At 37.8% G+C, this 24,177-nt stretch overlaps 2 protein-coding genes across 4 annotated transcripts in view; one reads left to right on the top strand and one right to left on the bottom strand.

Annotated features, from left to right (window-relative positions):
• The window catches only part of SH2D1A (SH2 domain containing 1A), a 33,088-nt gene extending 27,250 nt beyond the window's left edge, over nt 1–5,838 (top strand). The window contains exon 5 of the mRNA XM_003931103.3: nt 1,645–5,838. The gene's annotated coding sequence lies outside the window, so the exon portion shown is untranslated. The remainder of the gene's footprint in view (nt 1–1,644) is intronic.
• The window catches only part of TENM1 (teneurin transmembrane protein 1), an 832,265-nt gene continuing 810,761 nt past the window's right edge, over nt 2,674–24,177 (bottom strand). For all 3 annotated transcript variants that reach the window (XM_074391610.1, XM_074391609.1, XM_074391611.1), the window contains 5 exons: nt 17,452–17,748; nt 10,592–10,979; nt 8,540–9,760; nt 7,542–7,684; nt 2,674–6,137 (listed from right to left, as the gene is read on the bottom strand). In XM_074391610.1, coding sequence (XP_074247711.1) covers nt 5,379–6,137; nt 7,542–7,684; nt 8,540–9,760; nt 10,592–10,979; nt 17,452–17,748 — 2,808 coding nt within the window. In that variant the 3' untranslated portion in view covers nt 2,674–5,378. The remainder of the gene's footprint in view (nt 6,138–7,541; nt 7,685–8,539; nt 9,761–10,591; nt 10,980–17,451; nt 17,749–24,177) is intronic.

The raw sequence follows: 24,177 nt of genomic DNA, 5'->3' as shown, positions 1-24,177 counted from the left end.
TGAGATGATCAAGGTTATCTTCTACTCCATGATTCTTTTAACTGTGTGTGTGTGTGTGTGTGTGCGTGCGCGCGCGTGCACGTGTGTGTATACACATAAAAAAGGAGGAGGGCATTTTGAAGCGGTGTAAATTGCAGGATTTCCAGTAAGTTTCAGTAATGGGCTGTTTGGACTATATGTGCTCCACTAGTATCAAGATGAATTTTTGAAGATCTGTTGGCCAGATTTCCCAGTGTCACTTGTAAATGTCTTCTTGTGAAAAACAAGTGCCAAATGGCAACTGTAATTGCAGAGGATTTTTTTTTTTACTGTTTCATGATTGCCTCCCCTCTCTGACACCCTTCTCCACTGGCTGCCGCCCCAACATTCATGTTTTGCCAATGCATTTAGACACCCTGAACTCTTGTGTGTCTCCCACCCTGTTTTTTTTTTTTATATATAATTTTTTATTTTCTTTCTATAGCTGAGAAAGGCACCAAAAGGAGAGCGAAGCTGTTTTAAAAGTCATAGCCTAGAGGCATTTAGATTTGCAGCAGCTACTCTTCTTTGTTTATTAAATAGTCATTTGTGTCAGAGATCCTATTTGTAAGAAAAATAAAAATGAAGAGATGTCTGCCTGGGATTAGTGACTTTCTGATTTCTGTACCTACATTTTCAAGATGATGTGGTTTTATTGTTCCCTGTTAGTGAGCCACTTTTCCTATCTCAGGTGACCAGACTGACTTAAGAATGCAGTTTGGCGCGTGAATAAATGGGACACATTGTTCATTTGCAATTTTATTTTTTAAAAATGAAATATTCAAAGTACTTTTCTTTCAAATATCAACACATAATGTTTAACTTTAAATATTTACAGCATGTTGTTGTGATGCTCTTGTAGAAAAATGCATGCTTCTGGCCTGAAGAAAAGCCAGAGCAAAATGCAAAAGACCATTTAACTGCAGCCAGAGAACATGAACCTGTACAGTATCCAGTCACTTTTCAGCACAGGAGAGCAGGAATACAAAATTGGAACCTATTGCTTCCTAGCAATATGGCTCAGACCATTATAACACAATTTTCAATATGATTAGAACCTCTAACTGTTGTTATACAGAAACTGAAAACTTGGCATACACTGTAAACATCTTTACTTTTCATGAGAAAGTAAGCAGCTAAAAAGAATGTTTTTCTGACATAAAGGCTATACTTCTCTTTTTCACCTTCTCTCTTACTGATGCTTTTGCCAGAAGAATAGTAAAGATTTAGACGTTGTCATGATTCATACACGTAAAATATTTTTCAAGGACACAATCTGATATACTAACATTTATTTAAGAGGTTAAAGTTCACCACTAAATCTAAGGAAAGATTTTTAACTGCCAAACACATTTCCTTTGACAAATAATGTAAGATGACAACTGCCAAGACAAAATCCACAGCAAGTTTAACTCTAAGTATTTTCAGTTACTGTTTAGGAAGTAATTTCTTCTTACAGACAGTAGTATATTTGGTCCTTAATAGCTTTCACATGAAGGACACACTGAAATAATAGTCACTATTTATGGTTGAATTATTTTTTGTTTGTTTTCTGTATTTTTAAATTTTGCTTTGCTTTTTTTTAAATTTTTTTATTTTTTCTCTTTTTTTTTTTTTTGTTTTTAGTTTTCTTTGCAGAAGAAAGAACCTTTATAGAAGGCTGTGGAAGAGCTGAAGTACTAGTCAGGTCAGCTATATGTATGTGAATTTCTCCAAGAAAACAAGAATGTTGCATTCAATCTGTAGCCTTTTGTCTTTCCACAAGCTATAATACACTCCAATCTCTCCAAAATTTTCAATACTTGATTACTGTACTTTTGCTTCCATTACGACTGATCTCCATTACAATCACCCTTACATGAACACATCTTCATCAATGCAAAAACTTCACCCTGACTCTCTTAGGTGATATTATAGTGGGGCCTGGTCTAGTTATAAAAATATATTTAAAGAAAGAAAGAAAAAAGAAAAAGAGTCAAAATAACATGATGAAATGCTTGAAACTGTGAAAAAAATCTCATGAAAATTATAACTTATTTTCATACCTCTCTACATAGGTAGCATGTGAATTCCAAATTATACATTGTCAAGTTTTCATACATTTGGCTATGTTGTATATATTATATATATGTAGTCTATATATTATAGATCTTCTAGATAAATTGACAGTAAAGGACATACTTATTTTATACATTATTTTGTTGGGTTAAAAAATAAAACATATACTTATTTATATGGTAAGTATTTTGTTGAAAGTTAGTATGAATTGAGATTTATTTCCCTTTCCTTCAGGAGTCATGCTTCTAATCAATAACGATTAGAATAACAACTAAAAATAAACATATTTAAATGTGTTAAACTTTGAACTTTCAGTTCATTTGGATCTCTAGACTGTAGTGCAAAAGTGAAAACAAAACAAAACAGAAAAGCACAAACAAAATGGGTTTAACTAGGGAAAAAAAAAAAACCAACCATGGAGTATTCCCTGCCTCCAGCCCAGAATGTTCTTCATTGGAGAGTCCAACTACTGTGCTCTCACTTTAACTTACTCGAATGGTGTGTGGCTGTGCCGTGTCAGCCACCTGTCTGCTGGGTATGAGAAATTCGTATGTTTCTCTAAAAAATGCTTTCACGTTCATCAGAAATGCAAATGAATTGTTCTTTCATTAAACTTCAGAACGACAAGTCAATGAAGGCATTCTTTCTATTCAGCTGAATAGGAAGCGTTATATTCAACACCTCCATGTTCTTACTGAGAAATGCCAAAACGTTTCTCTTCGATTTACTACTCATCAGTGCTAACCTTTTGTGTGTTTTTTTTTTTCTTTCCTCCCTCAAACTTTAGGAGTTGTAAAAAGAATAGTAATAGTTCAAGGCAGTATTAAAACCACAGCTGTAAGTAATAAAAAGTGCATTTCCTGAATATAATACAAATGTAACTTTAAGAAACTAAAGGCACAAACCAACGAAATATGTATTACAAACTAGAAATGCACAGTTCAAGGTAATCACTATTAAGTAAAAGCTTCAAATATTTTTTCTAATGGATATTTAAAGCAGTTTGAAAATGATACATCATCAGTGAATTGCAAAAAAGTATAATCGCTTAAAATATAAGCAAAATAGACTCTAATATTGACATTTTGGATTCATGATAAAATACATAATCACATTTATGAATGCACTCTCTATATACAGTTCACAAATTATTTTTCCATTAATTTAAAAGAACATCAGAGGTTCTAGGAAATTAAGGTCCATTTTTAGGTTGGTGTGGAGGTATTCAAATTTTCAACAAGTTTGTTAGTAATTTTAGAATTCTATTCTGAATAAATACTGTACCATTAACACAGGCCTGATTCAGGAAAAACCCAATAATATGATTCTAGTGTGGATTAGCAATATCTTAAGTTGATGGGTTTCCAATTATAAAGAGAGATGAGTTCATCATGAATTCTATCTCTCAGAATATATGTGTAAGCGGTATTCTAACTGGAAGGTTTTGAAAATGAAATGTTTGAATACACCCTCCCCTATGGTTTGCCAGGGTCATTTCCTTACCCTCGTTTCCCTTTGTGTAGTAGGAGGCAGACTCTTTAAAAACCTTAATGTGAGCTTAGATTCTGACTTTGCATATTTTCAAAGAAACTGTCATCACAAAGCAAGGCAATGACCCCACACTGCATTTAGGTAGCAGCTGGAAAGAATCCAAACTAACATTCCATCATAAAATTTGCCTTCAGACATAGCAAATGTTCAGACTCGGTGATGAAAGTGCAGAAGCTGGCTCAGGGGAATTTTCTACTGGCCACATTGTGCTGTCATGTATTTTCATTTGTGGTAACTTAGAATTACACAGCATTTTGCAAACTGTCTCTTTGTCACTGGGCACAAATCTTCCAGCTCACCAAGGGGCTTCTTTCACTGCAGGATTCCTAGAGACTGAGAAACTGTGGCTGATACTAACTCTAATCCTGACCTTTCTCCAAATTTTAAATGATTGCAGAACAAATAACCCATCCTGGAAAATAGTTATTTTCCTAGGCAGTAGAGATGATTACATAAAAATAAATGGGTAAGGACAGAGAATGAAAATAACTAACCATATAAATTATTTTAGTAAAAACGAGTCTGCCTCTCTATAATTAGTTGAAATGTTTTTGGTTGGAAAGGATTCACTTGATTCGATTTCCTGAATATGGCTGGGAGATGTTCAATACAGAATAGCACATTTGAAAGATAAATCTAAGTGGGCTGAAACAATGTGGCAGCAACTGCTGTGATGTTTGGTTTGGTCTTCCCTTTGGTACTTTCACTGAAGTAGTAGGTCTATTTTTTTAAGGTTTTGGCTCTTATGAATTTCTGCAGTAGTAGTTAATGTATGTATTGGCATCCCAGGCGTGTATGCCTGCTAAAGCCTCTTTTTGTTTTTGTACCAGAATCATACTTTTAAGTAAATTACCTTTCATGTGCACAAAACCATTGAGTTAGTGTACAGATACTGAATCACTAATGTGAAACTATGACCAAAACACATCCTATATATAAATGAGAAATTCCTACCCAGATTAATAAAAGCTACGTTTACATGATACTGATACAGCTGGACAACTTAGTAAAAAATTGAGTCAAAACAGGTTGTGTGAGAGAGGTCACGTTGGCCAGCTGCTTTGGTATCATGTACACACGAGCAAATAGTGGCTATTCAGTCTGGTTACCACACCCACAGGGAAGCATGGTAGGCAGAACCCAGCCACCACACGCCAAAACACAGCACAACAATATGGCATTTACTTTAACAAGCAAGGAGGAATAATCAGGGAGGAAGGGCAATTGGGTCCTGACTCTAGGAGATGGTGGCTGAAGACATTTTACACCTGTTTTTAAGTTTCCTATAACAGATCTGGAAAATGTGAAAGGGCTGGCAGTCTTTTGAAATGCAAGGTTCAGATACTATTGCACCACATTTTCAAATAGCCCGCAAATCCTGCCAACAGTTAAGGATGAAACTGCTTGTCACAGTAGAGTTAGAGAACCTTGGGTTCTTTCTGGTATTGGAACATATGCATGGCTCAGCAAATTGAAAGTGGTGCTTTCTGAAAACTGTTTTTAGCTGTTTGAGTTCTACTTGTGTTATTTTGAATACTGCCACACAAGAACTAAAAATCTCTGTCATTTCTTAAAGAGTTTAAACAAACAATATTAAAATACCATCTTCCGTCACATTGAAAGGCAGTTGGATATGTTTTTCCTCCATATTTACATATACAGAGTTCTGATCTAGAAAACCAATACAATAAACCATTTTGTGTTTTAAAAACAGGCAGTCTTTGGTGACGCAAAGGCGGAGATTTTTTTTGTTACCTCCTGCCTATTTCGCTCTGTCTCATAAAGTGAATATTGTTGGCACTGTCAGAAAGTTCTAAATACTGCTCAACAGACAAAACAAAATACCCATCGTAACCTTGTACCCGCCCAGTGCTCAAAAGCTGCTGCTTTTCCCCCTCTGTCCATGCCCTAATCCCCTCTTCCCCCTCTTGCAGCCTTCTTTGTTCCTTAGTCCAGGCCTGGGCCACGGCGCGCTGTCTGGCAATCTCCAACACGTGATTCTTTTCCTCTTCGACAGTTGTCCCATACCGGATGTTGAAGCACAGTGCTCCGTGCTGGAGCTGAATATCTGCAAACCGTCTAGTCCTTCCATTCAACACAGAAGTCATCTGGGACACAGTGACATTGACGCCATTCTCCAGAATCCGCCTCCCCCCAGTGTTACCGATGAGCACCAGGTCTTCCTCCAGAGACCCAAGCTTAATGAAATAGTGAGTGTCCCTCCCCTCTATGGTAAAATGTAAGTTTTCCAGGTAATGGGCATTATTAAGAATGGCAGCAAGCCGCCTGCTATCTTCATTGGCTACTCCTATAATATCAGCTGTTACTATGCCATCCTTGATGGCAAATTTTATACCTTTTCCAAAAACAGAAGGGACAGCAGCAAACCTTGGTTGCTTCCCTCCTTCAAGGCACCGTCCATCATTGTATCGGGGAGTCATAGGAAGTTGGTCCAAGGAAATGAAATTCCTGAGCTGTTTCTGGAGTTCACACTGAATGCCCAGGATAGTCTAGGAAAGAGAGGCACAGAGCAGATGCAGCATGGGGTTAGACATCTGTCAGATACTTGGTGATTGTGGAAGGGACAGGCTTGCAAGGTTGCTTCCTTCTCTCTTTAATTTGTCAGTGAGTGATTTAAAAATAAGCCAAATTTGGAATCTCTTCATCAGAGATTTGGAAAAGACTACTAGGCGACTACCTAGCATTCTTCTATCTCGGTGGAGTTAAACATAAGGAAATATGTTCAAACTTGAAATCACAGAATTGTAGAACTAGAAGGCACTTTAAGTGGGTCCAGCTCTTACAAAACACAGACATTTTATTTTCACTGATTTCACTCACACTGACTAGATGTTATTACTACATGTAGAGTAATGCTTAGGCACAGTGAGGCCCAAAGAAATGCATAAGGCATAGTTCCTGTTTTAAAGAGCTTAAGACCTTATAATTAACTATGGCAAATTAGCCAGAAATTCACAGATCTTTTTACATGGACTTAAAAAAAAAGTTTTTATTTTTATTTTGTTTTTATTTTTATTTTATTTTATTTTTATTTTGGCAATTTTCAAACATACTAAGAAATAAAGAGAAAAGACTAATGAACCTCCAAGTATCCATTATAAAGCTTCAGCAATTTTCAACATTTTCCTAATTTTTTTAGAAGGACTTTTAATTACAAAAAGCATTTACATTTTTATAAAAATGGATGAATTTATAGGACCTATCTAGAACTTCCTGTCCCTTAGAATTTTTTGGACTTAAATTTCAAGGCCTCACTCCCAAATTTCAGTTTTATTCTATTAAGCCCATTTTGTTTTTGCAAACACAGATAATCACATTTCTTTCAGTTGAAAGAAAAAGCTCCTTATTTTCATTTGCATCTCATGCTTCTGATGAAATCATCTGCTAAATCTTAAATGTTTTCATGTTCCTTTTTTTCCCAAAACTTTACCCTTGTAATATTATTTTTGCTTCATTGTGCTTATATATTTTTTCTTTATCAGAGTAATTTTATTCTGTTGTTCCCATGCTCTTAAGACTTCATCCTTAAATTATCCTACAATTGGAAATCTGATGTTTTCATGTCTCTTACTGAACAATTTTCTCTAGGTAGAATCCGTAACTGCTCTTGGTAGCCCACTTCAGAATTTTAAAAGTTCAGTTCCTCTTTCCTCTTATTTACCTATTGCAGCAGTCATCAAATAACCTGTTAATCTTTTTTTCCCCCAAAGCCCAATTCTCTGATCTTTTTCTCATGGGACTTTTTTTCCCACCTTCTCATTAATTGTGCACATTTTAGTGAATATTCAAAAAGACTAAAAAGTTAGTAAGCAAATGCAAGTAAATATAATTTCTAGGTATTGAATGCTCTTCTGTTGTTTCAGCTAAATAGAGGTGATAAAACTTTTACTAACCTTTCCAGGATCCCACTCTTGAGTTTTTGTCTGAAGCCGTAGAAGCTCATAAGTTAATTCTAAATTTTCTAATTCAGGTTTGGGAAATCCAGGTAGTACATTGTGTAACTGGAAACCAAAGAGCTCCAACCAACTTCTGATGTCTGTGAGACACAATATTAAAAACAATGAAAAATCCCATACTTTACAACCTTTCTTGAAAACTTGAAAGATACCTCTCCTGCCTTCGAACTGTTCGGGCAATAGGAAGTTAGGAATAAAACTCCTATTTATTTATTCATTTATTTATTTTTGAGACATAGTCTCATTCTGTTGCGCAGGCTGGAGTGCAGTGGCGCAATCTCAGCTCACTGCAACCTCCATCTCCTGGGTTCAAGTGATTCTCCTGCCTCAGCCTCCTGAGTAGCTAGGATTATAGGCACGTGCTAATTTTTGTATATTTAGTAGAGAAGAGATTTCACCATGTTGGCCAGGTTGGTCTCCAACTCTGATCTGCCTGCCTCAGCCTCCCAGAGCTGGGATTACAGGTGTGAGCCACTGCACCTGGCCTAAAACTCCCCTTTATATGACCCACTCTAAAACACATGATCCTCTCTCTATAGGGAAAAGCTTTGACTTGTGGATAATCCTCGATATAAGCTCAGCTTACTGCATTGCAATTCCTAATGTGCTAAGGCCACAGGGACCATCATATTGGATTTATATGATGAAACAGAATCCTGAATTTTTCTTTTATGAAATTATTCCTATAAGCTTTTAAGAGTAAAACACAAGAACAGATAGCTAAACAAATGTACTAGGATGTAAAAGCATTACATTTTATGTTAACATGCACATTTTGCTCACTCTAGAAAACTAAGGAAGACAGCAAATGCACAATAACTTGTGGGCTAACTGTCAGGAAGAGGAAGCGTATTTACAAAGGCATTGAGAGTCTGTGATAAAATCAACAGCACTGAGTTACTTGTTTAGCTTAAAGTTTTACATAGTTTAAGTACCTGTGGTATACTTTGCAACGTCTTGAATTTTGCCAACTGGGTAGTTATTTTCAAAGGAGTAGAGGTTGAATGGTTTAGGAAGGAGGTTCAACTGTTTCCATATGTGATGATTAGGCGTTGTCCATCTGCCAGCGACAACATCATAATCCCTTTGCCTCAGGTGCACTAATTTAGTAAGGAAATCATAGAGTCCTCCATGAAAACCAATAATGACCTGAAAGTCAGGGTGAGTGTCATGATAGATATCGCCATAAGGTGTGTATAGCATCTCCTTTATGACCTGGCCTCGGCTGCTGAACACAGCTAGTGGGGTACCTGTATTATCACAGGCTACATAATATTCTTCGCCACTGCTTAACTCCATGGCAATAAGGTGACCTTGGAGATCATAATACAGAGATGTAATCTCCGAGCTTGTGTGGTTGTACAAATGAGTAACTCTTATGGGGTTGGCAAGGTCTGCATAAAAGAACTGAAGGTGCTGCCCTAGGCTGGACTTACTCGCAACACGTCGCCCAAGCCCATCATAGTAATACTGCACAGTCCAACCAGAAGCCTTATTGTAGGCTTTCTGCAGCAGGCCATTAGAATTATATTCAAAAACATCATTTCCCCTCTGCCTGAGAAAGCCATCTTCATCCATTTTATACTGAATTTCTCCTAATCTGGTAATGCGGTCTCGGAGGTCATATCGAAGAGGAGTAAGACGAGCACTATTCCCATGACTTAAGAGGTTGATGTTTCCATTGAGGTCGTAACTATAACGCCACTGGGTTTTGTCATTTACAGAAACAGTCTGCAGTTGTCCATCAGCATCGTATTCATAGAAGTACCTTGTTATATTGGCATCTACTCCTACCCTTATGTCACAGATTACCATGCGGCCCACATTATCATATTGAATAGTCATCCAGTAGGCAATTGCCTTTAGGATTTCATATTGGACTTCAATGACTTGTCCATTGGCACTGAAGATTTTGGTGTGTTTCATTACTGTAGTAGTTATGACTTGATTTAAATCATAATTAATTACACTGAATTTTCCAAACTGCTCTGTTCTGCCAGAGACATCAACATATCGGTACAGATCTATAGGCAAAGGGGTTTCATTGATTACAGCTTGCATGCTGGTGACGCGGAAATTGTTGTAGCTGTAGTCAAAACGTGCATTCACAAGACCTTCTTCACTGAATCTGAAAATCTGGCGTCCAATAAGAGGTCCTGTAGGAACCAAAACAAAACAATAAGAAGCTAGGTGATCAATGCAGAAGAGTCAGAAAGGTCTAGTGTTATTTTATTTAGCACTGGTGCATTTATATTCATAATAAAATATGAGAGATTGATCTCTGATACAAAATGCCTGGGCATATTATCTCATGGATATATATTCTCATAGTGGTAATCTTCAAATATAAAACAATTTAGAATACTGTATATAGAAAATTTTAATTAAAGAAACTACAGAAGTAATAACACATCCAGTAGCCTAGGGTGATGAAGCTGATATTATGAACATGTTTTCTTGCTATAATCACTGATAAAAATGCTTTCATTTCATTTAACCTTTGCTACAAAGTCAGAGGGTCAGGTTTTGACAAACTCCAGCATTAAAGTAACTGGATTTGGGCATTCTATAAACCCAAAGGGTGAAATACATTAGAAGGTTCTGACTTGTGAAGATATTTTGTCATCAACTGTGGCTTATAAAGTTTACACAGGGATTGAGCTAGTTTCAGTGAGACTTATATCTTGCAGTTTCATCTTTGAGAAGATTTGGTGCTGAGCAGGAATGGGTATACAGTTACACTAGGCACTTAAATTTCAAATTACTTGAGAGCCAAAAGAAAGAAATGTGCTACATGTTTTTAAGAAATCAGCTTTCATCAGACTATAACATGCTTTAAATTTTCAATATCAGAAAATTTGATAAGTAAAGTGAAAGTTGAGTTGAAAGTGTGTAGATTAATGCTTCTATCTCACGCTGTGGTCAGTAAAAATGTCATAAGAAAATAGTGATGCTGTTGTACACATCACCACTCTTTCACAACAAACCTGTTTGCCTGTATCTGATTGTGCAGATGAATCCGTCATGCATCAGGTGTATTGTCTTAATCACTCCAGAAGACTCTTCATATGTCAATGTGACCTGAGTGGTATCATAGAGAATCTCAGAAAGCCTTGCTTGCTTGGTGTACTTGTATAAGACTCTGCGCCCTGTCCCTAGATGCAGGGTCTGTAGCAATCGGCCATCTCGACTATAGTCTTGGATAAAAGAAGTGCTACTGTCTGGTGGGGTATAGATGTTCCGGTAGTAGCCCACCGAAAGCATGGTTTGTAAGCTGTGACGCACCATGCTAGGCATGGTGACTGAGAGCAGACAATCTGGTTGGTCATACTCAAAGATGTAACGCCGCTGGCTATGTAAGAGAAGCATCACAGACTGAAACGAGACAAAGGCAGAAAAGCATATTATGGACAACTAAAGTTGAGGCGATTAAAGAAAATACACATTCATCCATTCAACACAAATTAAGCACTTACTGTGTGCCAGACACTGTGGCAAACCCTAGTGGATACGGTAGTGCAAAATAGTGGTAGTCTGTCTTCATGAAACTCACAGTTTTAATGGAGGAGAAAGACAACTGACCAAGAAATTACAATACAGTGTGAAATGTGCTATGACAGGGGAGGTACAGAGAGCTTCTGGAAAGCAATGGAAGACCAGCTAACTCAGACTTGAGAGACCAGAGAAGGCTTCTTGGATAAAGTGGCATCTGAGTTGAGACATAAAGAATGCCGGCTGAGTGTGGTGGTTCACACCTGTAATCTTAGCATTTTGGGAGGCCGAGGCAGGTGGATCACGAGGTCAGGAGTTTGAGACCAGCCTGGCCAACATGGTGAAACCCTGTCTCTACTTAAAAATACAAAAATTAGCCAGGCGTCATGGCACACGCCTGTAGCCCCAGGTATTCAGGAGGCTGAGGCAGGAGAATCGCTTGAACCTGGGAGGTGGAGGTTGCAGTGTGCTGAGATTGTGCCACTGCACTACAGCCTGGGCAACAGAGCAAGACTCTGTCTCAAAAAAAAAAAAAAAAGTATGCCTAGGGATTGTGCAGGTGAAGTCAGGGAACCTGGGGCAGACATAGAGAAAGAGTATTCTTGGCAGAGAGCACAGCCTTGTGAGGGTCTGGATGTGAAAAAGAACATGACTATTTTCAGAGAATGAGGGAAATTTTGTGTGGCTAGAGCTTGAGTATGTTGGGGATGGTGGGACTGGCAGGAGATGATGTCAGCTACGTAGGCTGAGTCTGGATCATGCTAGGCTTTCTAAGCTACACTAAGGAGTTTGGATTTAAGCATGTTGGCAACAGGGAGCCATTGAAAGGTTTCTATTTTATTTCATTTTTTAAAGGGTCTCACTGTGTTGCCCAGGCTGGATGGAGTGCAGTGGTGTAGTCATAGCTCAGTGTAGCCTCGAACTCCTGAGCTCAAGCTATCCTCCTGTCTCAGCCTCCTGACGAACAGTGTGTGCCACTGCATCTGGCACCCTTGAAGGCTTTTAAGCAAGTTAAGGGATGGTTGCAAGAGGGCACTTGCAAGCTGAGAGAAACTGTTAGAAAGGGTATTGTTGCTTCAATGTGCATTTGTTTCAGAGGAAGGTAAATGGATAGCAGGGCATTTCACAAATTATAGTTACCATAAGGTATTGATTGACTTCATGTAGTAGATGTACTCCTAAGCATTGTGCATAAAATATTATTATGGTATTATTATTGTTTTGCAATTGATGTTTTAACTTCACATTTCAATTCATGTTTTAATATTAGGGAAACATGTCCTTAAAATTGAATACTTCTCTGGTTATGCAACCCCTCTCCCCTAAACTGATCTGTATTTCAGAAACAGTTGTTTGTTGAAGTATAATGCTTCGTAGGTAATAGATGCTTCATAAATATTGATTGTCTTATTTTAATTCTAAATATAGACATAAAAGGAGCACTGCTTTAGGGAGGACACTAATTGACTGACATGTACATCTCAGCTTTTAATAAAAATTACTCACTCCTGGAGACTCTGCTATGACTCGCTAGAGGAGCTTTATCCTTCCCCTCTTGAAAATTACCTTTTCAAGCAAAGGGATTTAGTTGAGGGTTATTTATTGGAGTTTGTGTTATGAAAACAATAGGTATATTTTCATTTTCTAAGCACAAATTATATAAATATGAATGTGAGTTACATAAAAATACGTAATGTACATTTGTATCTTCTGAATATGATATTACATACTAATATTGAATGTGCTTTCTGAAACTACGTATCCTCCCTATCCTTCTGAGCATTATTGATTTTGAATTGCCTCTCAGTACCACGAAGTCAAAGTCAGTGGTTATTTGCTTGTTTGTTCATTCTTTCTTTTCCACCAACATGATACCTGGAGAGCCAGAGGTGAGTGCAGAAATCCTGTCAACTCATCACTTGTGGGCAACCTGCAGCTTGCCACAGCCTACAGTTCCACTGTTGTGACTTCTGAAAACCTCCTGAACAAAAGGAAGGAGACTTGGAAATCCTGAATGGGCTTGGAGACATTAGGGAGAACTGCCTCCCTGGACCAAGGCAGAATTCAATAGAATCAGCAAGAAATTTTCCTATGAACGGGGCAGCAGGTGGCAGGAGCCAGAGGTGGAAAGGCTTTATACAGGAATTGTGGAAAAGCTTTTGCATTATCTCTGTGCTGAAAGTCACATTTCTTAGTTCCTTTCCACTCTCTTCCGTCAACTTGCCGTGAGCAAATGACGTCTGTCACCTGTGACATGGGCCAGGGACAATCACCATATGGCCTCCACACATTATCTAGTACCAGCCTGCCTGAGCCATGCCTTTTCCAGTCACTGTACCACTCTTTCCAAGTATTTATGGTATGTCATTTATTTTTTATTTTTTATTTTTGAGACGGCGTCTCGCTCAGTCGCCAGGCTGGAGTGCAGTGGCATGATCTTGGCTCACTGCAACCTCTGCCTTCCAGGTTCAGGCAATTCTCCTGCCTCAGCCTCCCAAGTAGCTGGGACTATGGGTAATGCCACCATGCCCAGCTGTTTTTTGTATTTTTAGTAGAGACAGGGTTTTACCATGTTGGCCAGGATGGTCTCGATTTCTTGACCTTGTGATCCACTCGCCTTGGCCTCCCGAAATGCTGGGATTACAGGCGTGAGCCACCGCGATTGGCCTATGGCACGTCATTATTATTCTCCCCTCTACTCTCATCCTGCAGCCTGCAGTAAACCACTGCCTGAACCTTGTTCCTAGGTGGTGCTGATGCTGAGCTGTCTCAAAAGTTCGTGGTCTGTTTTAAAGCTTCCTGCCAATGGCAAGAATGTGCATGACGTGATTAGAAATCAAATGAATGTAACTGTTATTTTGCCAAAATACCATTTAGCTCATTTGGCTGCTTTTTCACTTTGGGTGGGCATTATTATCAGTTTGTTCAAAAACAATGCTTATCAATCTATCCAATGTCCACAGTGCTGCTATAGGATAAAAGGCCATTTCTTATTAGTCCAAATAACAGAGTGGGAGACTTTTATTCTTTTAATTGATTGTGAGGTTCCAAAAGAGATAATTGTAAAAACAACAACAGCAACAGCAATCATGGCTGTATGCTTATTTGAACGAGACTAGAAATGAGAGCAGAAAGTTGAAAAGTTAAAGCATTTGAATGACCACCAGATGGCAATGTGGGGCCACCTGGAAGCTGAAGCCAAAGTCATCATTCCGGTCCCTCTAGGCACCCTCTGAAAAAGCCCCAAAGAGGCAATTCCTGTAAATGCATAAGGCTAAAGTATCTTATTAAATGATTATGAAATATATTTAAATGCATTTTAAAAGTGAAGTTCCTAAGAATTATTTTAGGAAACTGAAAGATTTACATTTACTGTAATACAAAATTTTGGCCCACAAGTCTTCAAAATATAATTAATTCAGAGAAGTCTCATAAATCAAGACAGAGAATTAATGACCACATAGAGAAAATTTAAGAAACAATAATTGATTTTTTTAAATAGGGAAGAGATCATTAAGCAACCACAGCCATTACCCAAATAATTATTTTCCTCCTAATGGCTACAAACCGTTGTGCATGAAAATGATATGCATAACTTTCACTTACTCTAGAGGAAGTCAAACTATTTTTACAGCATTTCTGCATGTTAAGGTGAAAAATCTGCCGCTGCTTTTTAATACATCATGACAGAGGTATGGCAAGCAAATTCACAGGGTTAGTATTTTGGAGTATAAAAAGAGAAATCCATTTTAAAGTTTGAGAATTCTTAGTTTAAAATATACTACGAGAACCAGCCTCTTTGTGCCTGCTCTGACCCTGTCATAGTGAAAGAATGTGTCACAAAGGCCATATTAAAGAGGGGACTGGAAAGAACACAAGGAGATAGAAAACCTCAAGTCACTGAAAAAGTTGCATATTACATGGGATTTTGGTAAATTCAATGTTCTTTCACTTTTCCGTCTTTGAAACTGAGTCACAATTTTTGAAATTGAGTCACAAATTTCCTTCCTTCTTTCCTTCCTTCCTTCCTTCCTTTTTTCCCCTCCCTTCCTTTCTTCTTCTCTTTCCTGTTTTGATTTACCTAACAAGTAGCAGTTAGTGCTAGCTAGCATCTCTACTTGGGTGCTTTATATTAAGTTATTTCATTAAATTATTATAGCTAGCAAATTAGTTATGATTACTGGTAATAATAATGTTAATAAAATCAATATTATGATAAATGATTTTTGGAAAGTAAAGAACCATTCCATAATTATGTGTTTGTAGGTTCTGAGTTTTGTATAACGGGATTGCTTAAATCAGTAGCTACCCTTTTAATTAGAGAACAAATTAAATATAAAATCAAGAAAGGAACAAAAGTGAGCTCAAAGGTACAAATAAGCTGGTGTGTCTCACTGGTCAGGAAGTCACCAGGACTTGTCTTGTTACCTTATTCTGGGTGAGGAAGGTCTTATTTCTGTCCACTGCAGACACTGGCCATCTCACCAAGGTTTTTGTTTGTTTGCTTAACAATTATTGCCAACTACATTTCTGTAGCAAAGAGAACTTGTGAAGTTTGCTTCACGTGATTCTTTGCTTAGGTAAATTTGATGGAATAATCAGTGAATTCAGAAAAGAGAAACAATAACACTTCCTCATTGGTGTCAGAGAAGAGGCTAAATAACTGCACACAGGGATGAAATTTAAGTTTTCAAAAGGCTCGTATGTTATTGTGCAGATAGCCTAAAGGAAAGTCTTATGAGACCTAGATGTGACTGTCTATAGGCAATTAGTTCAGTTGGTTGGACTCTGGTGCTAATGAGGCTGGAGTGATGAGTGCAAACCCATGCATGCTTCTAAGGAGCGCTAGCTACTTAACTAGACACATGAAGGACCTGTGGAAAGGTTGGTGCAAACCTGTCTTCCTTTCTGGAAAACTAACTCAGCCAATATTCTGTTAATGGTCAGTAGCATCTTTTTTTTTTTTTTTTCATATGAAGGTCATCAGTATACACCTTAATACTTTGCCTATGCACATATACCACCAAATGTTTGGATTCAGTTAATGTTATAACAGGCTCGGCACTCTGTAGACACTAGTCATAGGATTTTGCCAGTTTTCTGAATTTTGAATGTTCTGAATTTTGAATTTTGAATAATTTTGAATGTTATCAAAATTCAAAAGACGAAAGACCTGCTCTGTAAGATTCAGATTTTGCTAGTGTGGAAGATGGATTATAGATCTGATAAATATTTTTAGCAGAAAGGGACACAAGGTGAATTCAGAAAAGGACTCCTTCCTTTTGCCCTGGCTCCCAAGTAAACTCTGCTTTATCTTCAAGCATTTCCAACTTGGTAAATTCTCCAGCAACAAACTCTGAGAACTAGTAACATAGTTGTATAGTGACATATAACCACTATCACACTATTTTTATTTAACTTTGGGGAGGGTGTATCAGAAAAGTTTGGCATTATGTGGTACCAATAGGAAAATTTGTCATGTGAACTATGAGCTCCTATGACTTTTCTAAGAACGTCTAGAAGCTACCTTGTACTGATTACTCTTGAATCCAAGGCATCTTTCAATTTTTGTAGAAATTAATTTGGGACTGATAAATTCCTAAATTTGTTGAAAGAATAGATTTGGGAAACAAGAGGCACTATCTTAGGAGATTAGGCATTGAGATAGAGATCAATTACTCTTATTGTCCTCTGGTACCAATCTGACCAGAAACTATTTTGCTCTGTAGGGACTGATGTTTGACAAATGGTTCCTGGAGTGGGATTAAAATCTTTTTCTATTATTCCCAGACATAGGCCACAAGCTACCATTATGAATGCTATTGTAGACTCACTATACACAAAAGACTATTACCAATGAGGCCCCACTACCACCATTCCCGCAGCCTGATTACTTTTGGAAATTAGTTTTCAAATGTATACAACTAAAATTTCACTGACTATCCTAACAAAATTACAATTGCTTATCCTCTGGGTAAAAGGCCCTTTCCCAGAGCTGAGTACATTAACACAATTTTATAATTTTCTAGCTATTTTTCCCTCAGTATGAGCTTTCATAATAATAAAGATACCTTTTCAAAAGCATGAACAAAGATGTTCAAATGAGGAGAAAGCTAAGCCATTATTCTGACTTTAGTCTGAAAGAATACTTGGCAGAGTGTGGGACTGGGAAAAGTTTGCAGCTGAAAAACAGTTCATCTTTATAACTTCAACATCTTTTTGTCACTTCTACAGAACAGAACAGCCAGAACACAGACTTCTCTCCTTCAGGTCCTCACCAAGATGGACAATTAGGGCCATTTTCCATAGTCTTATTCTGAAACTTGAAACTTGTCTTTTTCCCCTATGTACTTACTTTTTCTAAGTAGGTATAGCTCCAAATTTTCCCATCAGCCCAAGTTCTTGAAATAATTTTTCCACTCTGGTCATATTCCATTTTTTCATTCCATGTCCCTCTTTGAATAAATGTCACCAATCCCGAAGGCGAATATGTGATGTTCACTTCATTATATCTGCTTACGGGAGACCACAGAATGGGTCGCCCAGTCTGGTCATAAAGAATTCGAAGGGTGAATTTTCGATGATCATCATAGATCTTTCCTGTGCGGGTTATATGATCAAAATCTATGGAGAGTAGGTTTCTGTTGTGGGCCTATGAGAAAGAGATAGAAAATACATTTTAAGCACAGCCTTGTTCCCCTCATTAGAGCATTCACAATCATGAATCCTTTCCTGATTATCCAACGATAGAGTCTCTCTTGCCTCTGAAGCCTGATACCTTCACATTCCACAGATGCCACCTGTCTTCATTCCTCTACCACACTGTATACTCCTGGAGAGCAGGGTTATGTCTTAATTACTGGGGTAGTACCTGGCATACTCTAGACTCTCAATATGTGGTTGTTGATTATTTTCCCCCAGCTCAAGCCTTAAGTGTAGTGTCACAGTTTTCAGTAATTGTGTGATCTTATTTTATGTAAGTCAGTTGCCTACTAAGGAGTGGGGCTTCCTTCATCCTTTTCGCCAGTTAAGTGAATGTAACATAAAATGGTGAATTATTTGTGTGATTAGAAATCAGAAAAAATGGGCTGGGCATGGTGGCTCATGCCTGTAATCCCATCACTTTTGGAGGCTGAGGCAGGCAGATCACCTGAGGTCAGGAGTTCAAGACCAGCCTGACCAACATGGCGAAACTCTGTCTCTACTAAAAATTCTAAAATCAGCCAGGCGTGGTGGTGGGTGCCTGTAATCCCAACTACTTGGGAGGCTGAGGCAGGAGAAGTGCTTGAACTCATGAGGTGGAGTTTGCAGTGAGCTGAGATCTCGCCATTGCGCTCCATCCTGGGTGACAGAGTGAGACTCCATCTCAAAAAAAAAAAAAAAAAAAAAAAAAAAAAAAAAAAAATACAGTGAGCCCCCTCTAACTTATTCAGATTTCCTTTTGTGGTTTCCTTGTTCCCCTGGACTTGGAGTTTTGTATGATTTTACAAAGGGGAACTCAGGTTGCCTTGCCCTCTAGTTATGGAATGTCACTTAGCAATACTTCCATGGAGGCCTGTAGGTAAATGAACCGTGTTGGTAGGTCCCCCAGCATTTGCAAGGCGAGCACCAGTAACTGTGTTTAAAGCACAGAGTTAAGTTTGGATTCCAAGTTAAGAAACAGTTAGTACTTTGGCATGGTTCTGGTTTTAGACTTCTACTGTATGCTAGCATTTTCTCTGTGCACCTCAAAACCTTGTAGTCCCAGAGTGATCCTGATTCAAGGGATCTTGCATTGGATTCTATGAAAGACGGTACTCAAATGTGCCTGACTAATGAAATTCATTTGGGTTCACACAAGATAACCAAATAACTAAATGACTTAGTAAAAAAAAAAAAAATTAAAAGAATCAGCAATTGGACAATTGACCTGATTTTTTTCCTCTTTTCAGCTAGTAGTGTCAGTGTTTGCCAGATCTACCGGTAACTTCTGCTATAGGTAGCTGATTACAACACAATCCCTTAGAAAATGCAATCCTTAACTGTTTTTTTTTTTTTGTGTGTATATGTTTCAGGAAAAAAAAGGTGTGGTTCCTGATTTTAGTCATTAAGAGGTTCAGTCCCTGCTGGCCAGTGCACTGAAGAAGGCCCTGTGGAAGAGGGGAGCTTTGAAGAAGGGGTAGGTGGAAAGTGCAGGGAAGGAATTTTAAAATTTATTTTATTTTAGCTTAGTTCAGTTTAGCTAAGTTTTAGTTTTAGTGGGGTTTGTGTTTTGCTGTGTTAAAACTTTTTATTTTGAAATAGTCTGACTCACAAGAAGTTGCGAAAATGGTAGAGCTGCTGTGTACCCTTCACCCAGCTTTTAGGGGACAGACTTCTGGTTTGGGTGAAGAGCGTCCTAGTGTATCTGGCAGCAACAAAAACAAGAATGAAAAAGGAGAGACTGTGAGGAGTCTAAATAGCAGTGAACCGGAGTTAGGAGACATTTAAACTAGCTGCTTGTCTGCGTACCAGTCATTTCTTCTATCTGGGCTTTAGTTTTCTTATCTGTGAAACAAGAGTGATGTTACCACTTTACACCACAAACTTGTGCTAAGAATTAAATGAGATTACATATACAGGTACTTGGTATACTGTGAAACAAAATTAGTAATTGTTATTTTTTATAACATAATAATTAACTTTTCTTATTTTATTTAGGCTTGTGAATAGGATCACATTTCAGATTCCGAGGTGATTGTAGCTTAGTGTACTAGATTTATATCTATAAGAGTTGTCAACATGATCCCGAATGAAATGTTAAACATCTTGTTAATGAAGGAAAGGAATTAAACTCACATTAGGATTTGACTACATTAATTGTAGTCAGATTAAATGGATTCACTAGCTACTCAACTAAACTTTATGTTAATTTTAACTTTTGTGGTCAAGGATCTATTTAAATATCTGAAAGCTATGCAATATATCCCAAGAAAAGTGCACATAAAGTGTATATCTATTAACACTTTTGATATACTCTTAAGGGGCCTTTGAACGTTCCTGAAAAACCCAAACATAAAACCTTTTTGGGTCTCAGAGATCCAAGTTCAAAATCCTGGTTCAGAAAGAGTTTTGATCTTAGTGGTCTGGATGACTGCAAAGCTAATGTTCTCATACCAGACCCTGGGCTTCCCCTTGTTCAGAATCTTGTGCTCTTTGCTTTAAAAAGTAACCTTTCCCCCACATCCCCGATTATAAAAGTGATAACTTTTTTATGGCAGGAAAATTAGAAATATAGAAATGTATAAAGGATATAATTACCTGTAATCCCACCATCTAATGAAAAATCACTGTTAACACTTCACTGTATTTCATTCCATTTATCTTACTTTTCTGGCGAAATCTCTGTGCATACATTTAAAACATACAACTAGAATTATATTTAAAGTGTTGTGTCCTTTTTCAGCTAACATTTTATCTTTAGCATTCCTTGTGTTATTAAATATTCTTAAAATATGGCTTTTAATGGTTGCATACTGTTTTACTACATGATAAACAGTTATTTATCTCTTCTCTCAATTAGAAATTGGAAAGTAGAGTCTTTGTTTTTAATTTTTCTTTCATATCTCATGTTTTGATGAATATTTTTATAAATAAGCATTTCCATAATACAGAAACCTATGAGTGAAATTACTGGGTCAAATGAGACATATTAAAAGACCCCTGATGCAACTTGAAAGATTACTTTATAGTGCACAGAGGTTGTACAAATTCATACTCCCATTAGCCAGTAGTAGGACAGTCCATCTCATTCCATCCCTACTAGCACTGAGTATTATTAGTTAACTTTTCCTAATATGAGAATGGGAAAATGATATGCTGCTGTGGCTTAAATTTGCATTTATTTGATTACTAGTGAGGTTGAACCCTTTTTAACATCTACTGGCCCTGTGTGTATCTTCTTTGAATTGTCTGCTCATGACATTTGCCCATTTTTCTATTGGGGTGTGACACTTGGCTTTTTAAACCTCTTTTGGTTTCAGTTTCTTCATTGGTCAGCTGAGACTAATGATATTTGCCCTTAATTTTGAACTTCTGCAAAAGAAAGAGGACCTATAAAATGTTCCATGCCATGAATTGTATCCAGAAGGCTAGTGACTAGATAATTAAATCATCTGTGGGCAGGTGCTGTTTGTCTCAGGGGTAGGTTTAATTCAGGGAGTACAACCACAAGTTGGGACTCTTGACTCTTTATACCATCTGTGCCCAATGCATGCAGTGTTGTCTTGCATAAATATATAGCCACCTGTTGTTGTGTGCTTATGTGTTGTTATATGCACCTAAAAGGTGGTAAGAGAAGCACATATTTCCTGTCTTTTGATACACTGAGTTTGGAAGCCTATAGGAAACCAGGTGTTGTTTCTTGAACTACCCTTCCTGTGGTTTTACAGCCACATATCTCCAACTGTAATACTGTTCATTTACAATAGCTGTAAAATATCCATGTACTCCCAGAGACGGTTGTAACTGTTGCAATTTATGCTATAATGATAGTTAAAGAGCCAAAGTAACAAGTGATTTTCAGTTCAACTAAATTTGTGGTTTTATTTGTCTGATAGATTAAGTTTACTACTCAAGAACACATTTCTTAATAAAGTCATTATAGCTACATAAGCAGGGATCACTGTTTAAAATCCACCACAAAGCAAGCAGAGGACAACTTTGCTTAATGCTCTTTCTCTGCCTGTCAAGACGTTTGCCGCTGTGCTTCTCTGATTCTGGATAAGGCACTCTAATATTCCAATGCTGCTGAAACACTAGTTTCAGAGTCAGGTTGGAAAGTTAATGTAAAATTCAGCTAAGAGCTGAGAAAGAATGAAGAAACTGAAGACTCCACAGGTTCCTCCCTGAGTCTCCTGGGGAAACCATGTGTGAGAAGCCTGGCAAAGAGAATGTTTTTCCAGCTGCACTCTCCCAAACTCCTTTTTGTTGTTGTTGCTTTTTTTTTTTTTTTGAGATGAAGTTTTGCTCTTGTCGCCCAGGCTGGAGTGCAATGGCATGATCTTGGCTCACTGCAACCTCTGCCTTCCTGGTTTAAGTGATTCTCCGGCCTCAGCCCCTGTCTCACACTGAGTGGTTGAGATTACAAGTGCCCGCCACCATGCCCAGGTAATTTTTTTTTTTTTTGTATTTTTAGTAGAGACAGGGTTTCACCATGTTCGCAAGGCTGGTCTTGAGCTCCTGACCTCAGGTGATCCACCCACCTCACCCTCCCAAAGTGCTGGGACTACAGGCGTGAGCCACTGTCTGGTCTCCAACCTCCTTCTTGAGTGCTCATGTGCCACCAGCCTCTATGATAGGAATCAGAACTAGGCTGAACACTGCTGACTGCTGGGGTCATGGGCAAGGTTGAGAAAGCTCCACATTCATGCAAGTGCTTGCTTTCCTGAAAGATGATAGCCCTTGACCTAAGTGTGGACCATCAATCTTTATTTCCACTTCTTCAGTGTTCAGTCTACACTAATCCTTTCCCTGAACAGAGAAGTGGGGGGCGGGAAGGCGGAAGAAGAAAAAGGATTGAAATCTGGGAATAGCTCCAAGTTAGAAAGGGTCTCTTTGGACAGCTGTGCATTGAACAAAATCTTTGAGTTTGGTAACTGACAAGCTGTATGGTGTGGTGAGAAAACTGTGCTTGGTAATATGTTTTAAATAAGGGAAGATGGATCTATGCTGTAATGCATCCTTTGGTTTCCCTTATGGCTTTTTCAGCTGTACTAGGAAATGGGCTTGATTATTGTGCAAACTAGGACCAGAGAGGAAAGAGGGAAGAGTGTGCTCTGGAGAGCCATGAATAGTGTTGCTGGCAGAAATGTGAAAAGAGGGTAAATGGGGAAAAGCAAAGCCCTTTCCTGCTCTTTCTGAGAACTTGGCGTTCTAATTGTTCAAGAGAAAATCCCTTCAACCCTTCCAATTTGAAGCTCATTCAGTTAGAAGAATAACGTTGTAGTAGCTTGATCTAAAGGCAGTTGGTGATATTTAACTGCTCTTGGCCTATATAAAGGGCAATTTTTTATGGTTCAACCGAACACACACTCTCACACCCACACCTGTGAATGTGCTGAACTCTGAGCTATGATCACTGCAGTAGATTTTCTCCCATCCTCAAGGAGGAGAAGGCTGAATTCTTAAGGACACTGTCTAGCATTTTAATTCGCAAGACAACTGTGTTACTTGTTTAATTTTTGCTGAAGAAGTTGGAAGGTGAATAAGTGAGATGGGCCAAATAGCCACGTCAGAGTGTGGAAGATCCCACGTTTAATTTTTATGAAGTTGTGAGAATGGATAGAAAAGTCACAGTTGATCTTAAAAAGTACCACACACTACTTTACTCTCACTAGTTTTAAGGTAATTAGTATTTGATTTTTTAGAAATCAACCACTACATTAATTCCATAGATTTGATTTTTTATTGGTATCTCTTGGTAGACAATCAAAAGCTTACTTACGCCTACTTTTATTTCACAGAGTTGCCTACCTATGAACAGGGCATATATTCAGTATTAGAATCAGCCTCTAATAGTTCACCTGGAATTTCCATTTTTTTCTTTCTTTTTGAAAGATGACTTTACTTTTTTAAATAGATGGAAAAAGTGTGTAATTTCTCTAGACATTTTATTCTTTAAAAATTATTCCATATTTAATAAGAATCATTGTATGACATTTATGCACGATTTTCAATTGTTTAGTGATAGATTTCTAGAAAAGTTTACATGACATCATAATAACTTTTGACACAAAACTGCATGAGTTAGAAGGAACCCTTCTGTTTACTCTTACCCAACTACCCAGTGTAACTTACAGTCGCGTACAACTAGTTGTTTCTAATTCTTTTGAAGAATTTGATTCAATAATGTTTTTTACTTCCAAGACACTCCCTTTACCTTGCCAGCATATAGAACCTTATCACCAGAAGGGATCTTAAGAAATGGGCTTTTGAGTCAGACTGCCTGAGATTGAATCCTGTAATCGCTGCTTACTAGCTGTGTGACCTCTCTGTGCCTCAGTTTCTTCATCTGTAAAATGGGAATGACTATGATAAACCCATCTGATAAAGTGTTCTGAAT

The sequence above is a fragment of the Saimiri boliviensis genome, chromosome X, assembly GCF_048565385.1.
Source record: "Saimiri boliviensis isolate mSaiBol1 chromosome X, mSaiBol1.pri, whole genome shotgun sequence".
NCBI lineage: Eukaryota > Metazoa > Chordata > Mammalia > Primates > Cebidae > Saimiri > Saimiri boliviensis.
Note: the sequence above shows the minus strand (reverse complement) of the source record. Positions and strands in the feature narration are given on the sequence as shown.